At 36.7% G+C, this 18,666-nt stretch overlaps 1 protein-coding gene across 1 annotated transcript in view; it reads left to right on the top strand.

The window, feature by feature from the left end:
- Positions 1–17,359, top strand: part of LOC107083012 (roundabout homolog 2-like) — a 114,528-nt gene extending 97,169 nt beyond the window's left edge. Inside the window, exons 16-26 of the mRNA XM_015371944.1 lie at positions 634–805; positions 4,839–5,042; positions 5,829–5,868; positions 5,964–6,097; positions 6,199–6,486; positions 9,005–9,143; positions 10,713–11,014; positions 11,209–11,328; positions 14,078–14,257; positions 14,435–14,556; positions 16,800–17,359. Coding sequence (XP_015227430.1) covers positions 634–805; positions 4,839–5,042; positions 5,829–5,868; positions 5,964–6,097; positions 6,199–6,486; positions 9,005–9,143; positions 10,713–11,014; positions 11,209–11,328; positions 14,078–14,257; positions 14,435–14,556; positions 16,800–16,811 — 1,713 coding nt within the window. The 3' untranslated portion in view covers positions 16,812–17,359. The remainder of the gene's footprint in view (positions 1–633; positions 806–4,838; positions 5,043–5,828; positions 5,869–5,963; positions 6,098–6,198; positions 6,487–9,004; positions 9,144–10,712; positions 11,015–11,208; positions 11,329–14,077; positions 14,258–14,434; positions 14,557–16,799) is intronic.
- Positions 17,360–18,666: the final 1,307 nt, after the last annotated feature.

The following is an 18,666-nucleotide window of genomic DNA, read 5'->3' on the forward strand; positions in this document are numbered from 1 at the left end:
AGTCTTTTGAGGCTTCAAACAGGCTCACTTCCAGATTGTATATCTCCAATCATATCACCATCAATGCTGACCATCTTCTCGGTTTAGCAACAGGTTTCACAATTGAGATGTAAGTGTGAGCATCATTTTGCATGCAGGTCTACAAGTTACAGTTTGGTCTTTATCTGATCAGAAAATCTTCTACCACAAGTTTGCTGTTACACAAAAAGGTGTTTAGTAAATATGCAGTAGAATTATTTTATTTAGGTTTCTTTTTGAGACTCATCCACTAAGGCCAGATGGTGGGCATTATTATTATGTGTCCTGATTCTCCTGCCTGCGTTGTGGATCTCTGCAGCTCCTCTAGAGTTATGATGATGAGTCTTCTGACTGCTTCCCAGAATAAAGCCATCCTTGTCCTTGTCAGTTTAGATTAACAACCATATCTTGGTAGGTTTGCCGTTGTATCATCCTGTCTTCATTTTCAGGGACAATTCACTGAGAGATCCATCTTTTATTCTTGATTTATCTTTGACAGTACGACAAGCTCAGGTTAAAAGTCCTGATCTTTTATTCTAAGTGGTCACACTTAAAGCTTGTTGTCTTGTTTGAGGGATCAATCATTAACCTTGGCTCATCTGTTTTTCTTATCAGGTCTGGTGTTTGCCCAGCGATGCGGTGAGTCAGATAAACCGAACCGTGGATGGGTCCGTTCTGTCCATACTGCTGACGGGTCTGCTGCCTGACGTCCAGTACACGGTGGTGGTGGCTGCTGTCACCAGTCTGGGTGTGGGCGCTCTGAGTCCGCCTGTCAGCCTGTTTCTCAGTGAGTCATTCAAACTGTTACAGCCTCTGCTGTAGCAGTTTAGAAAATATGTCAGGATGTATTCCCAGCAGGCTGAGGGGGAAAAGTCTTCTCAAAGTGAATTAAAAACAAGGTGATGAGCGATAATTTTCTTTGGAGTATGAATATGTCAAAGATGTAAGAGTATTTTCTTTTTTATTTCCAAACTTTTCTTCTTTTTTAACTAAAAAACTGTTGGCAAGTAAAGCAAATTAATGTAGATGTGGGGCAGCTCTGGGTGTTTCTTGTAGGTATTGAGCATTCCAGTACCTGCGAAAACTGTCATCTCAGATTAATTAGATTCCTTGTAACTAATGTTGGGTTTAAATAAAGAAGACTGAATTATGAAGACATGTAAAAAGTGCTTTGTGGTTTGCATAACCTTTCTTTATGTTTTTCCCTCTCATAGATTTGTTTTTAAACTAATTAGATTTTATATTATCATTTTTTAAATAAGTATATTGTAACTTAGTTTTTTAGGTCACACATATAACCCATTTAACTTCCAATATTATTTATGTATCTAATTGTTAACTCAAAGAGAGAACAAGTCTGTATGAATAAAACATTATTTAAAATATTCATATATGGTTTTACATTGAAGTTGGGTACAAAGTCTTTCAGTTTCCTTTTTTTTTATTTTGATTTCTGCCTAATAAGCATACAATAGTTCTCTGATATGTCTGTCTATAAAAAAACAAAAAACAAAGCAAGTTCCATAAACTATTTTTCCTGTGAAAAATAAACCAAAGAACTTTAAAATTGAACAATTTTGCTCCTAACCCTGAAATCAATTTAATATTAATTTATATGAAAGCTCAGAATACAATACTGCTATGGTGTAACTTATTATAGCTCTTTTTGACAAGCTGCCAAGACAGTTTTTAAGTTAAATTGCTTTAATTCTTTTTTTTACATTACTTCTTTTCCCAGGAAGTTTAATGTTTCAGTTAGTCGGCAAAACCTGCCATGAAATCTAACTTGTAACTTTGGGAGTTATAACCATTGTTTAAGATGTATTTGAGCAATTTGCATTTGCCTATAAAATCATATTTTTGCTCCCTACCTTTCCATCCAGCTGTCATTTATCTGTCTAGCTGCCTGCCTGTCATGTACAGCATCCTCTGTCAGTGTTGTAGGGGTGAGTAGGAAGTGTGCAGAAATCTGAATTTGTGGCTTTGTTGGTCGGTACGCGTGATAAAATCCTGAATAAATGTTTTTTGTCTTTATAAAGTCAGCTAAATTACAATGCTTCAATGATAAACCATGAAAATATGAATCTTCTCTTTAATTATAATAACCTCACAGAACAAAATATAAATACTTAATCTAAAGCTATTGAAGAATCAGTACTTACTAATAGATACAAGCAATATGTTTTCTGTTGATGTTTTTGGTGTGATATCCTACAGTATAGTGGAAATAAACCCAGGAGGGATCTATAGAACTTGTGCAAAGAATATTGCTATAAACAGCAGGGGAGCCAATTAATATGGCGGATGTGTTTTTGGTCAAAACAGATATTTCTTATTTTTTCTGCTGTCGATAAAAATACCCAAATTAAACAATAGATTTTCTGTCAGTATGAGACCACATCACTTGAACAAAATGTGAATTAAGGCTTTAAAATGTCTTATATCATGCTTGTCAAAAGCATTAGAGGATGCTGTGAATGTCCATGATAAAGAACTAAAGGCTGAGTCATTTTCATGGAGTTTGTAAGTAGAATCACATCTAGAATTTATCCTTGACTCAGCAGTTTAAAATTTAGTGTTCACCATAGCAGTAAAACAAATTCAGCCTTATTGTTGTAAAGCTGTGATGGAGATAATATTCCATTACAAAATCTCCACAAAGCAAAACTTTTCCTCATATTTTAATGCCTTTTTCTACAGCAGTTACATTTTATTTTATTTTATATTGAATAAATTATTAATTTAATAAAACAATGCTCTGTCCATCCCTTCAATTTTGTTGTACCTCTACTAAACAGAAAGGTAAAGCAAGCCTTTGAGAGTGAATGAAAAAGGAAGGACTTTAGGGTTTTATAACCTCCACCAAACATTTTCATGATTAATCTCTGATATGGAGCCACTCCTCCATCTTTATTAGTTTTATAGAAACCCAGATCTTCTTCCAGCTGTAGTGTGACGGGATGCAACATCATTTCCAGTCTCTGTTTTGTGTATTCTAAGTGGATTTCAGTAGAGGGGGCTGACCTTTTACAGGGACGTAAATAGTCACAGAAACCATCAGGGAAAAATATGTCCAGTTTAGCTTAGACACACTGATTCTGCAGCTTCCACTGCCAAGAATAAAAAAGACAATGATGGTACAAAACTATGACAGTAGCAGTTGAAGGTTGTAAATATCTTTACTTTTAAAAACATTTTAAATTTCTCACTTGGGTCCATTTTATTAAATTAGGAATACTTGATTTCTCAGTAATACAGTTTTAAAAGTTTAAATCACACATTAAAATATTAATGTAAAAATATGTAAACTTGAAGTGTAAAGTCAAGCTCCAGTTTATTTCCAAAATATACATTATTTTTAAAACAGATGACCATATATAAGACTGCTTACTTTAGTGCAATGATTTGATTTTTAGCTAGATAAATTTCTAAAATCACTTATCTGTGTTATATACATTTTCGAAGTTTTATGAGCTGAATGTTGGGTTCTCAGTAGCTGTAAAACTTTATAGTCAATATCAGCAGAAATAAACATTTAACATATACCAATCTGTGTTTCATTCATCTCAATAATGTGTTTGTCATTTTTTTATAACTTAAATGAAATCATTGATTGGTCGACTCATTGTATTAGCTCAAAATAGTCAAAGGAGAAGCAGAAGGTGCCAAAGGAAGAAAAAGGTGCATGGGATGTATACAGTTTATACAGTGCATCCATATATGACAGCTTTTTTTTATAGCAGGATACTAGCAGGGGTGTTTGCATGGATATTTATATAGATGGATATTTATATTTAGATATATAGTTATTGCACTAGGTGTAACATATAGAGAGACACTGAATGCACTTTTTGATTGAATGCAAATTCACTGAAAAAGAGAAGCATATGATAGAAAATAGGCTGGTAGAATAAATAGGTTTTATTTATTAACCTAAAAAACTATTTTCTAATGTTTTACCTTTTTATGTCAAATTGCTAACTAGAATGCTTCTGCCCCCAATATCTGCTGATACATTCACCTGGAACACCACTACTGTGGCAGATCAAATATTTTTCATTAATTAATTAATACATTTATTTATTTAACTTAGCAATGTGAAACAAAACTAAAATTTTTTCACATAGGGAAATTAAAACACTGGTACCTCTAACTAACTAGATAGATGATAGATCTCAGTATATATAAGCTTGTATTTAGTTGTTTAGGGAGGTTCTTTAAGGCATTGTGGTACATTATACCAAGTTTGAAGGAACTTAAAGAATTGATTGAGACATTCTGAAGATTGATTTTCAGCTCAAGGTCTGCTCCTAAAACTAATTTAGATAGTTGTCTGCAACTTTTAGGAGTAATTGGTTTGTTTTTGATACCGATGACCAACACATCAAACTGGAATCAGGAGGCAGATTTTGTTCAACATTTATTCGGTTTAAGGTCTTGTTTGCTACATCTGAGCAAATGTCTGTCAGCAGAGAGAAAACTTCCTCCAACTGTTCTGTCTCGAGGCTTCTATAACGTCAAAGCCACACCATTAGACACATGTTTGTATTTTCTGTATCCTCAAAATGAAAAGAACTTAGAAATTGACCCATTAGGACACATCTAAATGTGAAATTTAGAATGTAACGTTTCCGGATGGATGGATGGATGGATGGAGTCAACGTTGTACTCCGTCAAGTCAGTAAAAACTCCCTGTCTATTCGAAAATATAATCCAAGAATGTGTATAAATCCAGTCTTAAACAAAAAAAACAAAAAAAACAAAACAAACTACTGTTGACTTATCAAACTGCAGTTTGACCTTGTCTGTTTGTCTTGCAGGCCAACCAGTGGAGGTGAAGAAAGACAGTGATCTGAGCATAGCAGAGCAGATCGCCAGCTTCATCCAGCTGCCAGCCTTCATGGCAGGGCTGGGTGTAGCTGCCTGGCTGGTGTTCATGGGCTTCAGCGGATGGCTATACTGCCGACACCACAGAAGGAAGCAGCTAGGACACTACACCACATCCTTTGCATACACACCAGCAGGTGAGGAGCTGATAACGTTCTGTTTTGGTCAACTTGTACTGCTGGCGAATGAATTACCCTGACATGCCTTAGAGCTTTGATTCACTCCAAGTTGTCACATCCAATATGTGGGATGAGATATGGAGAAAAGGAAATCAGCTGTTAATGAAAAAAGCTTCACATTTTGTTTTTCAACCAGTGACAGTGACAAACTTCCGAATGAACCTCTAGGGGACATCTTTAGCAGTGATAAATGCTTTAAATTTGATTTGTTTTGCAAAACAAATCCTGCACTTTAATCTCATACACAGTTCATTTAAATGTATTTATCCAAGCTTCCTAGTTTGCACAACTTAAGTTCAAAACACAGAAGTGCAGATTTAGAACAAAGGCTTGGGGTGTTTGGGTAAAAATATATCATTTGTTCAGTACTTCAGGCGTTCAGTGAAGCTCATGTAGAATGATTTTATGCAACTGTTGTATTATTGTGATTCAGATTATCTTCTGATAATGTCAGTTTGCATGGCTTTGACTGTTGCAGCTGCATTTTCTTGCAGGCATACTTTAATGTATATAGATCATTTGTCTGCATGTGTTTGGGTATGGAGATCAAAAGCGTATTTTCATTTAAATTAATTCAAACCTGCTTATATTTGATTGTTTTATGGAGAATAACAACTCAAGGCTAAATGTTTTTGTTTTCTTTGGATTCTTAAAGGAAGAAAAAAAGTTGTTTGAAGGCGAAAGGTTTCTTTTCTCCTGTGTCAAACAAGTTATATATCTTAGCACTTGTTTTCCTTGTTGCAGTTGGCTTTGCTCACAGTGAAGGATCTGGAATCAATGGAGGGTAAACTCTTCTTTAAGGTTTGATTCACATGATAATAGCCACTATGGGTTTAATGGAAACAGAACTGATAAATTCTCACCTCTCTTTTCCTCAAGGCCCAGCTTGTTGGGGCCAGGTATGGGTAATTACCCCTGGCTGGCAGACTCCTGGCCCACTCCTAACCTTACTCACAGCAAAGACTTTGTCAATTGCTGCTCTGGAAAACTGGACTCAGAAAGATATTATAACTGTAAGAGCATGTGTAGTTTGAATATGGAGTGAAATATCCAGTGAGAGCATAAAATATATTGGTTGTGGCTGATAATGCCTCACAGAAACTCTTCTTTCCAGCCGTCGGGATCATCAACTACCCCAGCCAGACAGAGAAGCGCAGCACTGAGTCCAACGACAGCCCCATTTACAGCACCATCAACACAGCAGTTGAGGACGACCTGCTGGCTTACTATGACACCTACTCCAGCCTGTCATATAAACAGGGTCCAGACCCCTACAGCAGCAACCCAGTTCTGTCAAAGGCTGGAAATATGGGTCTGGAGCAGGACTTAGACCGGTGGACCAGTCAGTCCGGCCAGTCTGGGTCAGAATATGCCAAACTTCAGTATGCTAAGAAAAGCAACGGTGAGCATTTTCCTCCTTACAAATTCTTAGATAATGAATAAAAGTTTTACCTTGTTATACAAAAATTCCTGATCAGAAAAAAACTAAGTACCTAAAAAGTGCAGTGTTCACCTCTATGTGATAAAGTTGGCTTTCTCATCTTTACAGAATTGTGTCATTGAATTTTGTATTGTTGTTAATGAACATATCAGTAACGATAAAGCTTATACTTTGGGACAATCCAAGGCATTTATTATATGTAGGGATGTTGTTTTTTTTGACAATGCCTGTTTTAAATATGTACATATATATATATATATATATATAATCCTAAAATATATATATTAGAGGACTAGTTAAAGTAGTGGTGGGACAAGATTAAAATATTTTTTTAAGTTAATCACAGGGTCTGTAATTAAATAATGTAAATTTATAAGATTTTAATTGAAAACTGTATAATTGATCAAATAAACCTCCTTCTTAAATCAATTCAATTCAGTTTCTTTATATAGCACCAATTCACAACACATCATCTCAAGGCACTTTACAGTTCACCAGATCATACAGTCAACATGATTCAAAGTTTTCAATCTAAGGAAGACCAGTTAATTGCATCTACTCATTAACTTGGATGCAATCCCTCACACTAAGCATACTAGTAGCGACAGTGGAGAGGAAAAACTCCCTTTTAACAGGAAGAAACCTCCAGCAGAACCAGGCTCAGTGTGAGCCGCCACCTGCTGAGGCCGACTGGGGTTCAAGGAGACAGAAGCAGAGATAGTAGTCACAACAGTAAAAAGGCGGCCCCGTCCAGGAAACACACAGCCAGGCAGACGAGCTCTGATGGCTCTGAACTCCCATGTCAGAGGCTGAAGAGAGCACATCCAGTCAGTCACAGTCAGAGAAACAGGACTACACTGGAAAAACTGGCAAGCATCAATAAACAAAGGTGTTGATGGCAGCAGAACAGCTGATATTTCTCTCCAGGGTGGTGTCATAGCCAAACAGGAACAGATGAGGCGGATTCAAAAAGCCATTTTCTCCTAAATTATTGGATAAATAACAAGTACAAAAACACATTTATTGTTTCTAATCCAAGTACTTTGGTTATTCAACCATCTGATTGGTTAAAACATGTAACATTTAATTTTTTTTTTAAACCCCTGATATTTTATACAATTTCTTTGAAAATACAATTGCAGAAAAAATGGAAAGGGAAGAGAAGTCATCTTCAACCAGAAAATGGAAGCCTCTATTATGGCTTCTTTCTGTCACATGTGGATGTTGTCCTGGTTATAACACTAACACTGAGCTGTCTACCAATCAGTGTATGAGTGCATACATGCTATAGAGGCTGAGTTGTGAAATGTGCCTCATGCTAAGTCCTTTGCGTGGTCAGTTTATCTGGAAGAGGACAAAATGAATTCAGTCTATTTAGAAAAAAAAATTCTGTGACCCTTTTTACAATTTTTTCTAATTCAATTTTGATGTGGGTCAAATCCAGGACAAAAAGACTGTGTACTGTTCTGTGATAGTGGACGGATACAAAGTAGGTATTATATTACCATTGCTTCTTTTTATCTCGGAACACCAAGTTTGCATATTCAATAATCGTTTTTTCTAAAATGTCAAATTTGGAAAACATTTAAAGATAATTAGCGTTCTTTGTGTTTTGTTCAATGAGATATGAGCGTCAAAGGTGGGGGCCATATTCAACTATTTTGTGCCTGGCCCATCTAAGGCTGTCAGCGTGTCTGGTTTCTGGCATCCCTTTAGAATAAGTTAATGATGTAGATTTTATAATATGCAACATTTTTAATTAATACTTCAATTAATAGTTCATATATTTTATTTTAAAAATTTCTATAGATATTTACTGCTTTTACCACACTTATGTTAGTCAGCAGTCTGAAACCTTAAGAGGTGAGGCAGGAAGTAAATGAGGCAAAACGAAAGCAAATGGCAAGGTAAGCTGAAGCGATTTAAAAACAGAAAGTTCTGCAAAGACCTGTCACAGGACCTAAGAGATTCATCATACTTCTCATCCATACACACTCAGAGATTACAGCTCTTTGGGACTGACCTTGAATCTGGAAAAATATTAATAAGAATATTTTTCTCCCAAGTTATCTCTTTTATCGAAAAGATTCATGTGGTGCAATGCACAGAGAAATACACGCAAACATTAGGCTACCATTATGGGGAATAGGCATTGATTTCTTTTTATGTTTTATTCATTACTATGGGCTACCTCATACTCTAATCCTTAAACCTATTACCAGTACATAGCTACCCCTAAACCTAACCTTGTTGTTTTATTTTTTCCAGATATGTCTGTAAAGCTATAAATGAAGAAAGTATCTACAAAAATGATTCTACTATATTGCTTAATATTAAAGGCAGAGATGGTTGATAAATAAATCATCCATCAACCTGAGAAAGAGATATTACAAATAATCAAACCTTGTGTTATTAGTTATAACTAAGTTATTAGTTATAACTAAGTTTATCAATGGCTGTGACATTTGTTTTCTTTCAGACAAACTGGCACTACAACCATCTGCTGGATCCTTGTCCAAGTCAGCTCCGCTCACCTGGGTGGATGTTTTATCACTGCCTCTTCCTCCAAACAAAGAAAGAAGTCGTGCAAAATCAGACAATGAAGAGGTGCAGCACAGGTAAAATTCATAAATACAGGATATTCCAGACTCTTTGTACTCCAGGAACATTCAGCTCTTGCTGCTTCTCTTCATCCAGGCTCTTTTATTATAGTTGAGAAGGCCTTTGGCTCCAAATCCCTGACAGATGGAGTTAAGGCTACTGGGTATCAAAGCTGCCCTATAACACTGCCAAGGCTGTCAAGCCAAACTTAAGGGAAGTTTGATGGACTGGGGAGTTTGCAAATTAACACTTGTGTGTCTTTAGGCAGCGAGCTGATTGCGCTTTGAGGCGGTAAAGGGGAGCGTCTAGTCTAACTGGTTCTGACACATTAGATTGCGGACATAACGGGGTGGGATCAGAGAGGCTGTTCTGACTGTGCCGTGTCTTTTATAATGACTTTAGCCTCTGTCTGACAGGCTGAATTAGTACTTTCCATTTTCAATGACACGTCCGTCATTAAACAGCCCTGATGGGGCTGAGATGACAGCAGGAATCATGGAGGTGGATCTCGTCTTCATATTTTTATTAACTCCAATCTTTTTTGGAACTAAAAAAAAAATATCTCTTAATAATCAGTGATTTTTTTATTATTATTATTTGTGACTCCTTTGGATGCTCTAACTCACGTTTTGGATTGCATTGAAGCTGGTTAAAATATTCAGCCATAGTTTAAAAAAATCACTATACAAATTGATTTTAAGTAGTTAATTATAAGAAAGTTAAAACTCTCATTTCCTTTAGTTCAGCTATGGCATATGAAAAAAAAAACAAAATTTAAGGAAAGATTACATTGGAAGAGGGATCAGGATTATTTAGATCTCCCATGCACCTACAGAATACAGAAATATGCCAAAGAATAATCTTCTGTGGATTCTGAAGGTCAAACTCCTTGTATAGTTTGCTTGCATGTATTTGCAGGTCACAAACAGCTTCTCCTCTGTGGCTCAGCCTAAGGACACTATTTGAATTACATCTGGCTATAGCTTTGAAGGGAATCTGCAGCCTGCATGTTCTGTGGAAACAGCAGGAATCTGCTACATTATTCATTTTAAAAAAAAAAACCAAACAAAAAAAAACATGTTTTACTATGGAAATCTTTACAGATTTAAGACTCTTTTCCTAATGTAGGTTAAATTGTCATTTTGATGCCTGTCCTCCATCATTGCTTTTTAATTTCTGTTCAGAAAAAATCCTTAACGTCATCACCTTAATTGCTTCCAAGTTACAATGGTTCTATTTATTCAAATGGTTACAGAATAGCGATGTGATGTAATGTAAGGACCCCCATCCTGTGCATAACATAACCACAAAGCAATAATAGATAAATTTGTTTCTCCAATGTGAGAATTTACTAATTCATTTATTGAGAAAAGGGAAGTCAGGAGAAATGTTATTTAAAAGCAGAATCTGGAAGACCCAACAGACAGGAATCGTGGCCAGAGGTTTAACAATAGTTTAGGTAAATACTTTGAAGCCTCAAACATCATATTGGAATTCCATCATGTGTTTAAAAGTATATGCGACAAGCTGTGTTTGTGTAAAAAGGAATGTCCTTACCCTGATCTTATTCACTACTCAACCTTTAGCTCCGAGGAGGAGGATGATGACTGGTGTCCTCCACTTCCTGCCAGAACCTACCTGATGGATGCTTCCAGGGAGGAAGTATCTAGCCTGCCCTGTAAATCAGAAGAACTAATAATTTCCCCTCAGCACGATGCACTGAAGTCCAGCGACAGTCCACGCCTTCAGCATTTTGATCTTTTGGTCCGCCACCACGAGTTCCAGTCCAACCCTAACCTATTTACCAACACCAAGGCACTGGAAGGCAGTGATGTATACAACTCCAACCAGTGGGTGGATAAATTCAGGGGAGAAGGCCTCAGCAAAGGTCAGTTTGAATTCATTTGAATAGCTTATATTTTAAGATTCCACTTATAGGGCCATAGAGTGTCACAAACAATCTATTTTCTGATGTTTCTCAGCAGAAAATATTTGTACATAGATATCATGTTGTATTTATTCATAGTTTTTTTCCTTTTGTGTAAGTTTCCTAAAGATGACGTCAGCATGCTTTCTTGTCAGGACAATCTCCTGCTTTGGCTGCAGATTCCAGCCCTGCAGCTCCTGCTCACAGATCCAGGAGTAAGAAGAAAGTGCCAAAGGATGGACAAAACCGGAGAGAGAAGCACGGAGGCACAGCAGGTACACCCTGAGCCACACTTGTCACTTCTGCTTCAGTTAAACAAACAGGTACATTAGTCACCTCTAGACTATTCCCAGAATGTGTAAGCATTACTCCTATTACTACATTTTCTCTCAGTGGCTCATCGGTGTAATTTTAATCTATTTAATCAATAATTTTAATTGAAAAAGCATAAATTGTCTGGAGAACACCAGGAAACAAACAGCCTCATGATTACCAGGGAGCTCAGCAAAACTTGAATAAATTTAGGCTCAGGAATGAAGAGAAGTTTAAAGCATGGTTAGGTTATAAAACTGTATTAAATACTCCAGAAAGGCTGTTTTAATCTATTTTCTAAGCAAGTGTCCATTGAGGTTGACAGGCCAGGTAAGGAGAGCACTTTATCAGATAAGAAGCCAAGAGGCTCATAGTAGCAGGGGCGGATTTACCATTACGTAAAAATAGGCAGCCGCCTAGGGCCCCAAGTTCCTGGGGGCCCCATAAAACTCCTTTTACATGTATGGTTAATACAGCTTTTACTTATTTGTGCTCATTAATTATGTTTTTCATAAAAATCCTTTCGTTAAAATGCCATGTCTCTGCCCCCCCCCCTTCATTGTCCACCACATTGGCTCAGTCCATTTGCTGTGCATGTGCAGAAAGGTCTAAACAAACAGACAGCTGCAAACCATTTGAAGACAAATGGTGCAAAGAGCTGTATCACCATCTTAATTCTTTTTTGTCTATGTTTAGCGACTTTTCAGACCCTTTAAGGCTTTTATTTCAAAAAAAGAGCCTAGTGCCAATTCTAGCAACTTTTTTCTGTTACTGGAGACTTTGGCGACAACATATAAAAGCGTTGAACTCTGCTCTCCAGAGAGAGTAGATTTTTAACCCCGCCTCCTGCTCATCTTTCTCTTGTCTGCTGTCATGATTAATGCAGGCAGGGTAAATGCACGCTGCGCTGCAGCACAGAAAGGGAGAGAACCTTTAAACTTTGATTTATGTAATCAAGTTGCAAAATATTTCCCTTTGTTTCAGTTGGTCATGAGACAAGGGATTTATTCTTATTTCTCAAGAGTGCTTAGTTCGGAAATTTGTTGATGGTCCCTTAAAGAACCACCGTGGTAAGAAGAGGGAGTAACAGAGAACATCTGGCCAAAGCCTGAGCTCCTAAATCGGATTGACGGTAAGATGGGTCCCTCTAACTCAGCGAAGCTTGAATCTCCAGCTTCCAACTAACTTCCCCACCGCAATTCATGACAGATTTCTGAAGCAGTCTTAGAGTTCACAAAGTTCTTGTTCTCCACACATCCTTTACTGCTGAGTTCTTTCTATATTGTAGCATTTTGAAACAACTTTGTCAGAAGAGCCTGCACCATTGCAGCCACGCAAAATTCTGCAGGCAACTGTTAGGGTAGCTCAGTGACAGCACTATGAAGATATTTGATAATTCGGATATTAAAAAAATATAGTTTTGACTAGTCCAAATTAACTAAAATATCATTTTCTTTACAATATACATTTTGACTCTCCAAAATGTGATTAAAGATATCTTCAACTGTTATTTTCCCTAGAAATAATATAATTTTATTATCTTAAAATCATCATTATGGGCTGACGAATTTGATTAAATAATGTTTGTCTAATCTATTAAAATTTCTGTATCACTATAATGGATCTGTATTATGAGTTGTCTTCTCAATTCAAAGGACCCCATGCCTCCCTTTACCTAGGGCCCCAAATTTTCTAAATCCGCCCCTGTACTGTATAGTAACTATTGAAGACAATGAAGGACAATTACATAACAATCATACTCTTCACAAATTTGGTGTTATGGAAGATGGACGTGGTGAAAGATATCCTCAAGAGGTTCCATTAACAGTAAACAACAATAAACTTCAGGCAATCAGGAAAGAAGGAGCTTTTTAATTGATGAGACAAATTAAACATTTTCCCAGCACTCTATGGGCTTGATCTTCAAAAGGTTTGTGAATAATAAAACAATTGCAAACAGATCTTAAAAGCAGGTGCAAATCGTACTGTGCGTGTAAAATGAGCAGCTGCTCAAAATTATGTGTTTGAGCCTTTATGCATGTGCAAATCATGTTTCAAATGAACAATGTAGGCATATTTGTAGAAGAAATAGCAAAAAATAGAATAATATTTAGTGCAGAAAAGATATCTATGCGTAAATTTATTTATTTTTTTCTCCTTGAATGTTCCTCAAAGCTCAGTTATGTTGTTTTAAATCATTATGTGTTTTCTTTGGTTTGCAATATTTTGGTTAAGCGCATGTTGTGAGGAATAGGTGGAGGTAAATCCATCTGTTTCAGGCTTAATCTCACTGTAGGGCTGACAGTGGCTCCTTCGCTGTCTGAGCGAGGGCGGAATCAAGGAGCTCACAAAGTCAGAATCTTCGGGTTTATGTTGAGGCGGACAATAATTCAGCATCAATTTATACCTCAATATCCTTTAATTCAATAACACTTATGACATTTATAATATATAAATACACAACAGTTTAACATTACAGTGCTTGTCACTAACTGATGTTGTGGGTTTTATGTAGTTTTATGTGTATTGTTTTTAAAGCAAATGTAGTGATGAAGTTTAAGAAACATTAATTAAGCAGGTCAGAAACAAGAGTGATATCTGCTCATCGAGCTCATAGGAAGAAAGCACATTTCCCAAAATGTCAAAATAATCCTTTTAAGATAAAATTGTCTTTGTGTGTGTTTTTAATTATCACTGATGAATCGCGCCCAGACCTTCCCCCTCCGCCGACCCCTCCTGCCACAGACGACTCCCCGCAGCTCTTTGTGGACACTTTGAGTCGCAGACCAACAGATAGAGGAACAAGAGAGGGAAATGACTTACCTACTATTCCAAAGAAAGGAGAAGATTTCTCACCCCCAAGGGAAGGACTTGACAAGTGGTTATCACAAGGTAAAAAAGGCATTACCCAGTGAGATGAATAACATCGTAAAATGCCAGATATAGCAACCTGTTGTGTAGGTTTGTTTAAGTATTTTTGTGATGCTTAATAATAAATCTTTCCTTTGATGGCAGGTTTCTGTTCTTAGTCAGCACTTTACATATGAGACGTTTCTTTTTCCAAAATAGATGAGAATGTAACCCCATGTGGAAAGCCAAACCTTCTGTCCAAGGTGCAGATATCGGGATATGGGTCCCTTGGGGGACACCTCTTTCCTCAGCCCTCCGCTGCTTCTCAGAAGAGAGATGAGGTATGTTTGAACAGACCATTGGTGGCTGTTGCACAGCATGGGTGTAAAAGTGCTGTTCAATGTCAAGCCAGCAAGAAACTGAGGAGGAAAAGGCCCTTTTCAGACCCATTTTACTGAATCATGATCTGAACATTTTCTTAATAATAAATGTTTTCACAGCAACAGAACCAAGATCATTACAGTTTGAAGAAATAGGATTTTACAGTTTGAAGAAACAGAAAAATAAACCAGGATGTGCATGACAAGGAAGGGCTATATATATACTGCATGCATCATTTACATACAGTAGTTAACATTGTATTACTTTTTGAGCTCCTTGAGTTATTTACTGTCACAGGTAGGTGCTTTGACCGGAGAGTATGTGTTGGGGCCAGTATGATTTAAGAAGGGCCAGGCCTCGCACCCTGAAATTAGGACCTGCCCACCGGGCACATACCCAGTGTACCAGATTACCAGTCAGAGCCTGCTATAAACGATTCTAAAGAGTATTTTTTTTTTACAATTTTCTTTTCGGTGAAACCTTTAAATCATGTGTAACCTCCCAGTTAACTGTGGCTTTAGATTTAAGATTAAAAAAAATTCCAAGAGATTGGAAATTAAATTTAGACTTTACTATAACTGATGTTGCATCTCTTCTTTTTAGAATTAAACACTAAAACTGAGTGCTTCAAAAAGGGATTGATTTAACGGGGTGGCCCCTTTTGCAAGCAGGTCATTGTAGCTTTTTTCCCCCAACATATCTTCTCCTGACATGAATTTGTTGTCACAACTGAACTAAACTCTGTGAGAAATCAAAAACCCACCTTCTGTTGCCTTAAAATAAAAGTTTGTTAAAAAAAAAAAAAAAAACACTAGACCTTCAGATATAGTAATATATCCACATAATCTGGATTTTTTTTTTTTCTCACAAATGTTTATGTTCCTGGCTGACTTAATTTTTATCCAACTCTAAACCTTCTCCATTGCATATGTAGGATAAATTATGTAGAATGTATAAACAAGATGGCCATTGGTATGACATCGTTGAGAAATTTATGAACATGTGGCAATGCCTGGACTTATTGTGGAGACCCCAAATCAGTTAGCACCAGTAGTAAGCATTTAATGGCTTTATAAAAAGTTTCATTTGTGTTGTACGTACTGACTGGCAGTGGAATCACTGTGGGGAGAAGAACAGGGTCAATGACCAATAACAACTCAGAGGTCTAGAGGGTGCACTGAATGAAGGTCACTGACCTTCTTAGGAGCTGGGAATTCCCCATCCTCCCCTCTTTTCCATGTCTTGTTAGATGTGGTTAAAGGCTTTTAAGAATCTGGCAGTTATCACTGGGAGAGCTAGTACATCTCATAGCCTTGGTAATTATGTAGGTGTAACCACTGAGACCTGATTGCCAGTGCAACAGATGGAGCAGGGAGCAACGTCATGAGTCACGTCAAGCAAGGCAAGGAGAGCTGTAATAATTAGAGAAGCAGCCTGATAACTCTGGAGGAACTACAGAGTAGCGCTGATAGGAAAACTAAGACATGCTATGCTGATGAAGGTTCTCAGTCATCCAGGTCATAGTCATTCCGTAAAAATTCCAAAATTTGAAGACGTTTTAGCATGTCTTACCGTAACCGGAATTTGTATGCAAATGTTCTTACCGGAATAATGCAAGTCTATTTCTAACTTTTAAGTGGATGTTTAAAGATTTCCTTTATCCAGATTGATTGACTTTGTAATATTTTGCACTAAAAATAATGAAGAATTTTGACAAATATATATTTTATTTTTGTGTCTGATGCTACATTAAATAATTTTCAAAAGGTATAAAGAAATTACAGTTAAGAATAACTGAATTCTGTTCTGTGCTAATTTACTTTTATCTCGACTGTGATAAGAAAAAGGGTTGAGGGTATTTTTCATTGCTACCTTATTGGACAACTGGAGAAAATATGAAAAACATGCCTTGCATTCCTGAAGAGCAGCAGGCAAAACGAAAACAGCACATCACATGTAATTGTGATGATCTAAATCAGTGCTACACATTGATATAATTACTCTCTCAAGAAGAATTTCTGATAAGAAATAAAATTGTTTTTTTAGAGATGATGTAGCACAGTATCTTCAGTATTATACCACTTTAAAAATTATTCATGAGTTGATCTTTACCGTTGTTCTCTGTGTAATTTGTATGCAAATGTTCCTGTTAGTCTAACTGCATTTTTTTTCCATTTCTCTCCATCTTGTGTTTTCTCTGCAGAATCTCATATAGACAGCAGCCGATTACATGATGTGAAAACCTCCTCTCATGCTCCTCAACTTCCTGTCTTCGCTAACCATCAATCTGTTGCCATGGCCTCCCATGCAAAGCTGAAGACTAAAGGAACAGTGTCAAGGCTCGCAATCTGCCTTTTCAAATGTTATATGTGTTCTGTTTTTATTTTATTTTATTAATTTCTTTCTAGTGTGTGATTTCTCTCACCCCCTCCTCTGTGTATAAAGACACCCTCAGTGTTATTTTTTTTAGAAAGATTTGATCAGATATATTGCTAAATTAATATGGGGGAAAGTATGGTATTTTCAGGTTAAAGGGAATTCAATGTAAGTATTGCAATGTTGTACAGCAGATTATTGAATGTATCCTTTGTTTACTTCTGATCATGAAGCTATGAAGCTGCGTGTCTTTGATGAGCGATGGTGGAAGGGACAAGAAGCAAAAATCTCATGATGTTGGTGTGGGTGTGTGTCAGTGTTTTTGTTTCACCTTCCTGTGAGGCTGTATAACCGTGTTAGATCACCAGTGTGTTAATTTTTAAATCTGAAAAATAAAAGGCTTTGTTACATAAAGGTTTCTTTGCGAGTGTGAAATCTACTAACTGTGACAGAAGAATAACAGTTATGTTTCTAGCAGCGGGACTCTGCGGATGACAACGCCAGCCTGTATTTTCCAGTCAGCTGGTGCGCCGCCTCAGTGTGAAGAGGAATGTTTCTACACAAAGAACTACTCGGCAAAGCACTCTAAAACTTGTGGCATTATTATCCTTATCGTTTAGACTTCTAAAACAAATATAGTTGATCTTTTAATTCATTAATGGTAGATCCTTGATATGATCAACAGATTTCCAAGCTACAGTTGTAGGAAACTGCAGGTAAATGATGTTGGCATATTATGAACCTAACAGTTTTACTGGAGAGGGACCAATTAGATACACACCTTGTTTCACTGCAGGGACAGGAATCCTGGTCATAGTTTATGGGTAGGATGGAGAAAGTTAAACAGAGGCTAAACCAGGAAGTTTTTCTGTTAGATGTTGGAAAACAATTGGAAATTTTCAGAGGTCAATTTCCAACACAACAAGAACCCTTAACATACACCCATCGCTAAATTGGAATGGTTTAGATTGAAATATTCTTACATATATAATAAATGGTCAGAAGCGTTTTTTATAAAAACTGGCTGAAAAAGATTAACACATTTCTGAAATTTCTCTGTAACAGTGTTGTAAATCCAACAATTTTCCTTCCAATTCAACTCTGTGCAAAAATTTGTGTCTTCTGTCTTATAAGAATTCAAAATACATTAATGGTTGTAAGGATATAAAATGTCACAAATAGTTTAAAAAGTACAATATTTTCTTTAGTAAGGCACAGGAAAGCACCCAGATGTTGGAATAAGGGTGATATACAAAAGAAAAACAAGCCTTTGGAATTGTGAAATTTCAAAAGTAGAAATTTGTAGAAGTTTTTTGGAAATCTTACCCCAAATTGACACAAACTGAGTGCACCTTTGATCATTCCGTAGTGTCTGCATATTTATGTGTGACTTTTTGAAGAAACATAAATGGACTGAAGTAGCTATTAACATCCTGGCTTTTAATGGAGATCTTATGCAACAGATTAAGTTCAGTGCCGCTCTTTTTCAGGTGACTGAGAATGCAGGACGCAGGATGGGATCAAACTGTTGGTAATAATGATGTTCATCTTCAATAGCAGGGTAATATTATAGTAATAAAGGAATATGCTTTTATATTAACCCTCCAGTCATAAATCTGGCTGTAGGATGATGGTGTTTTTGTCCTGTTGGAAGTTTAACCTCTGTCCCAGTCTTTGTCTTGGAAGTTGCTATA

The sequence above is a fragment of the Cyprinodon variegatus genome, unplaced genomic scaffold (genome assembly GCF_000732505.1).
Source record: "Cyprinodon variegatus isolate N-32 unplaced genomic scaffold, C_variegatus-1.0 Scaffold4, whole genome shotgun sequence".
Taxonomy (NCBI): Eukaryota; Metazoa; Chordata; class Actinopteri; order Cyprinodontiformes; family Cyprinodontidae; genus Cyprinodon; species Cyprinodon variegatus.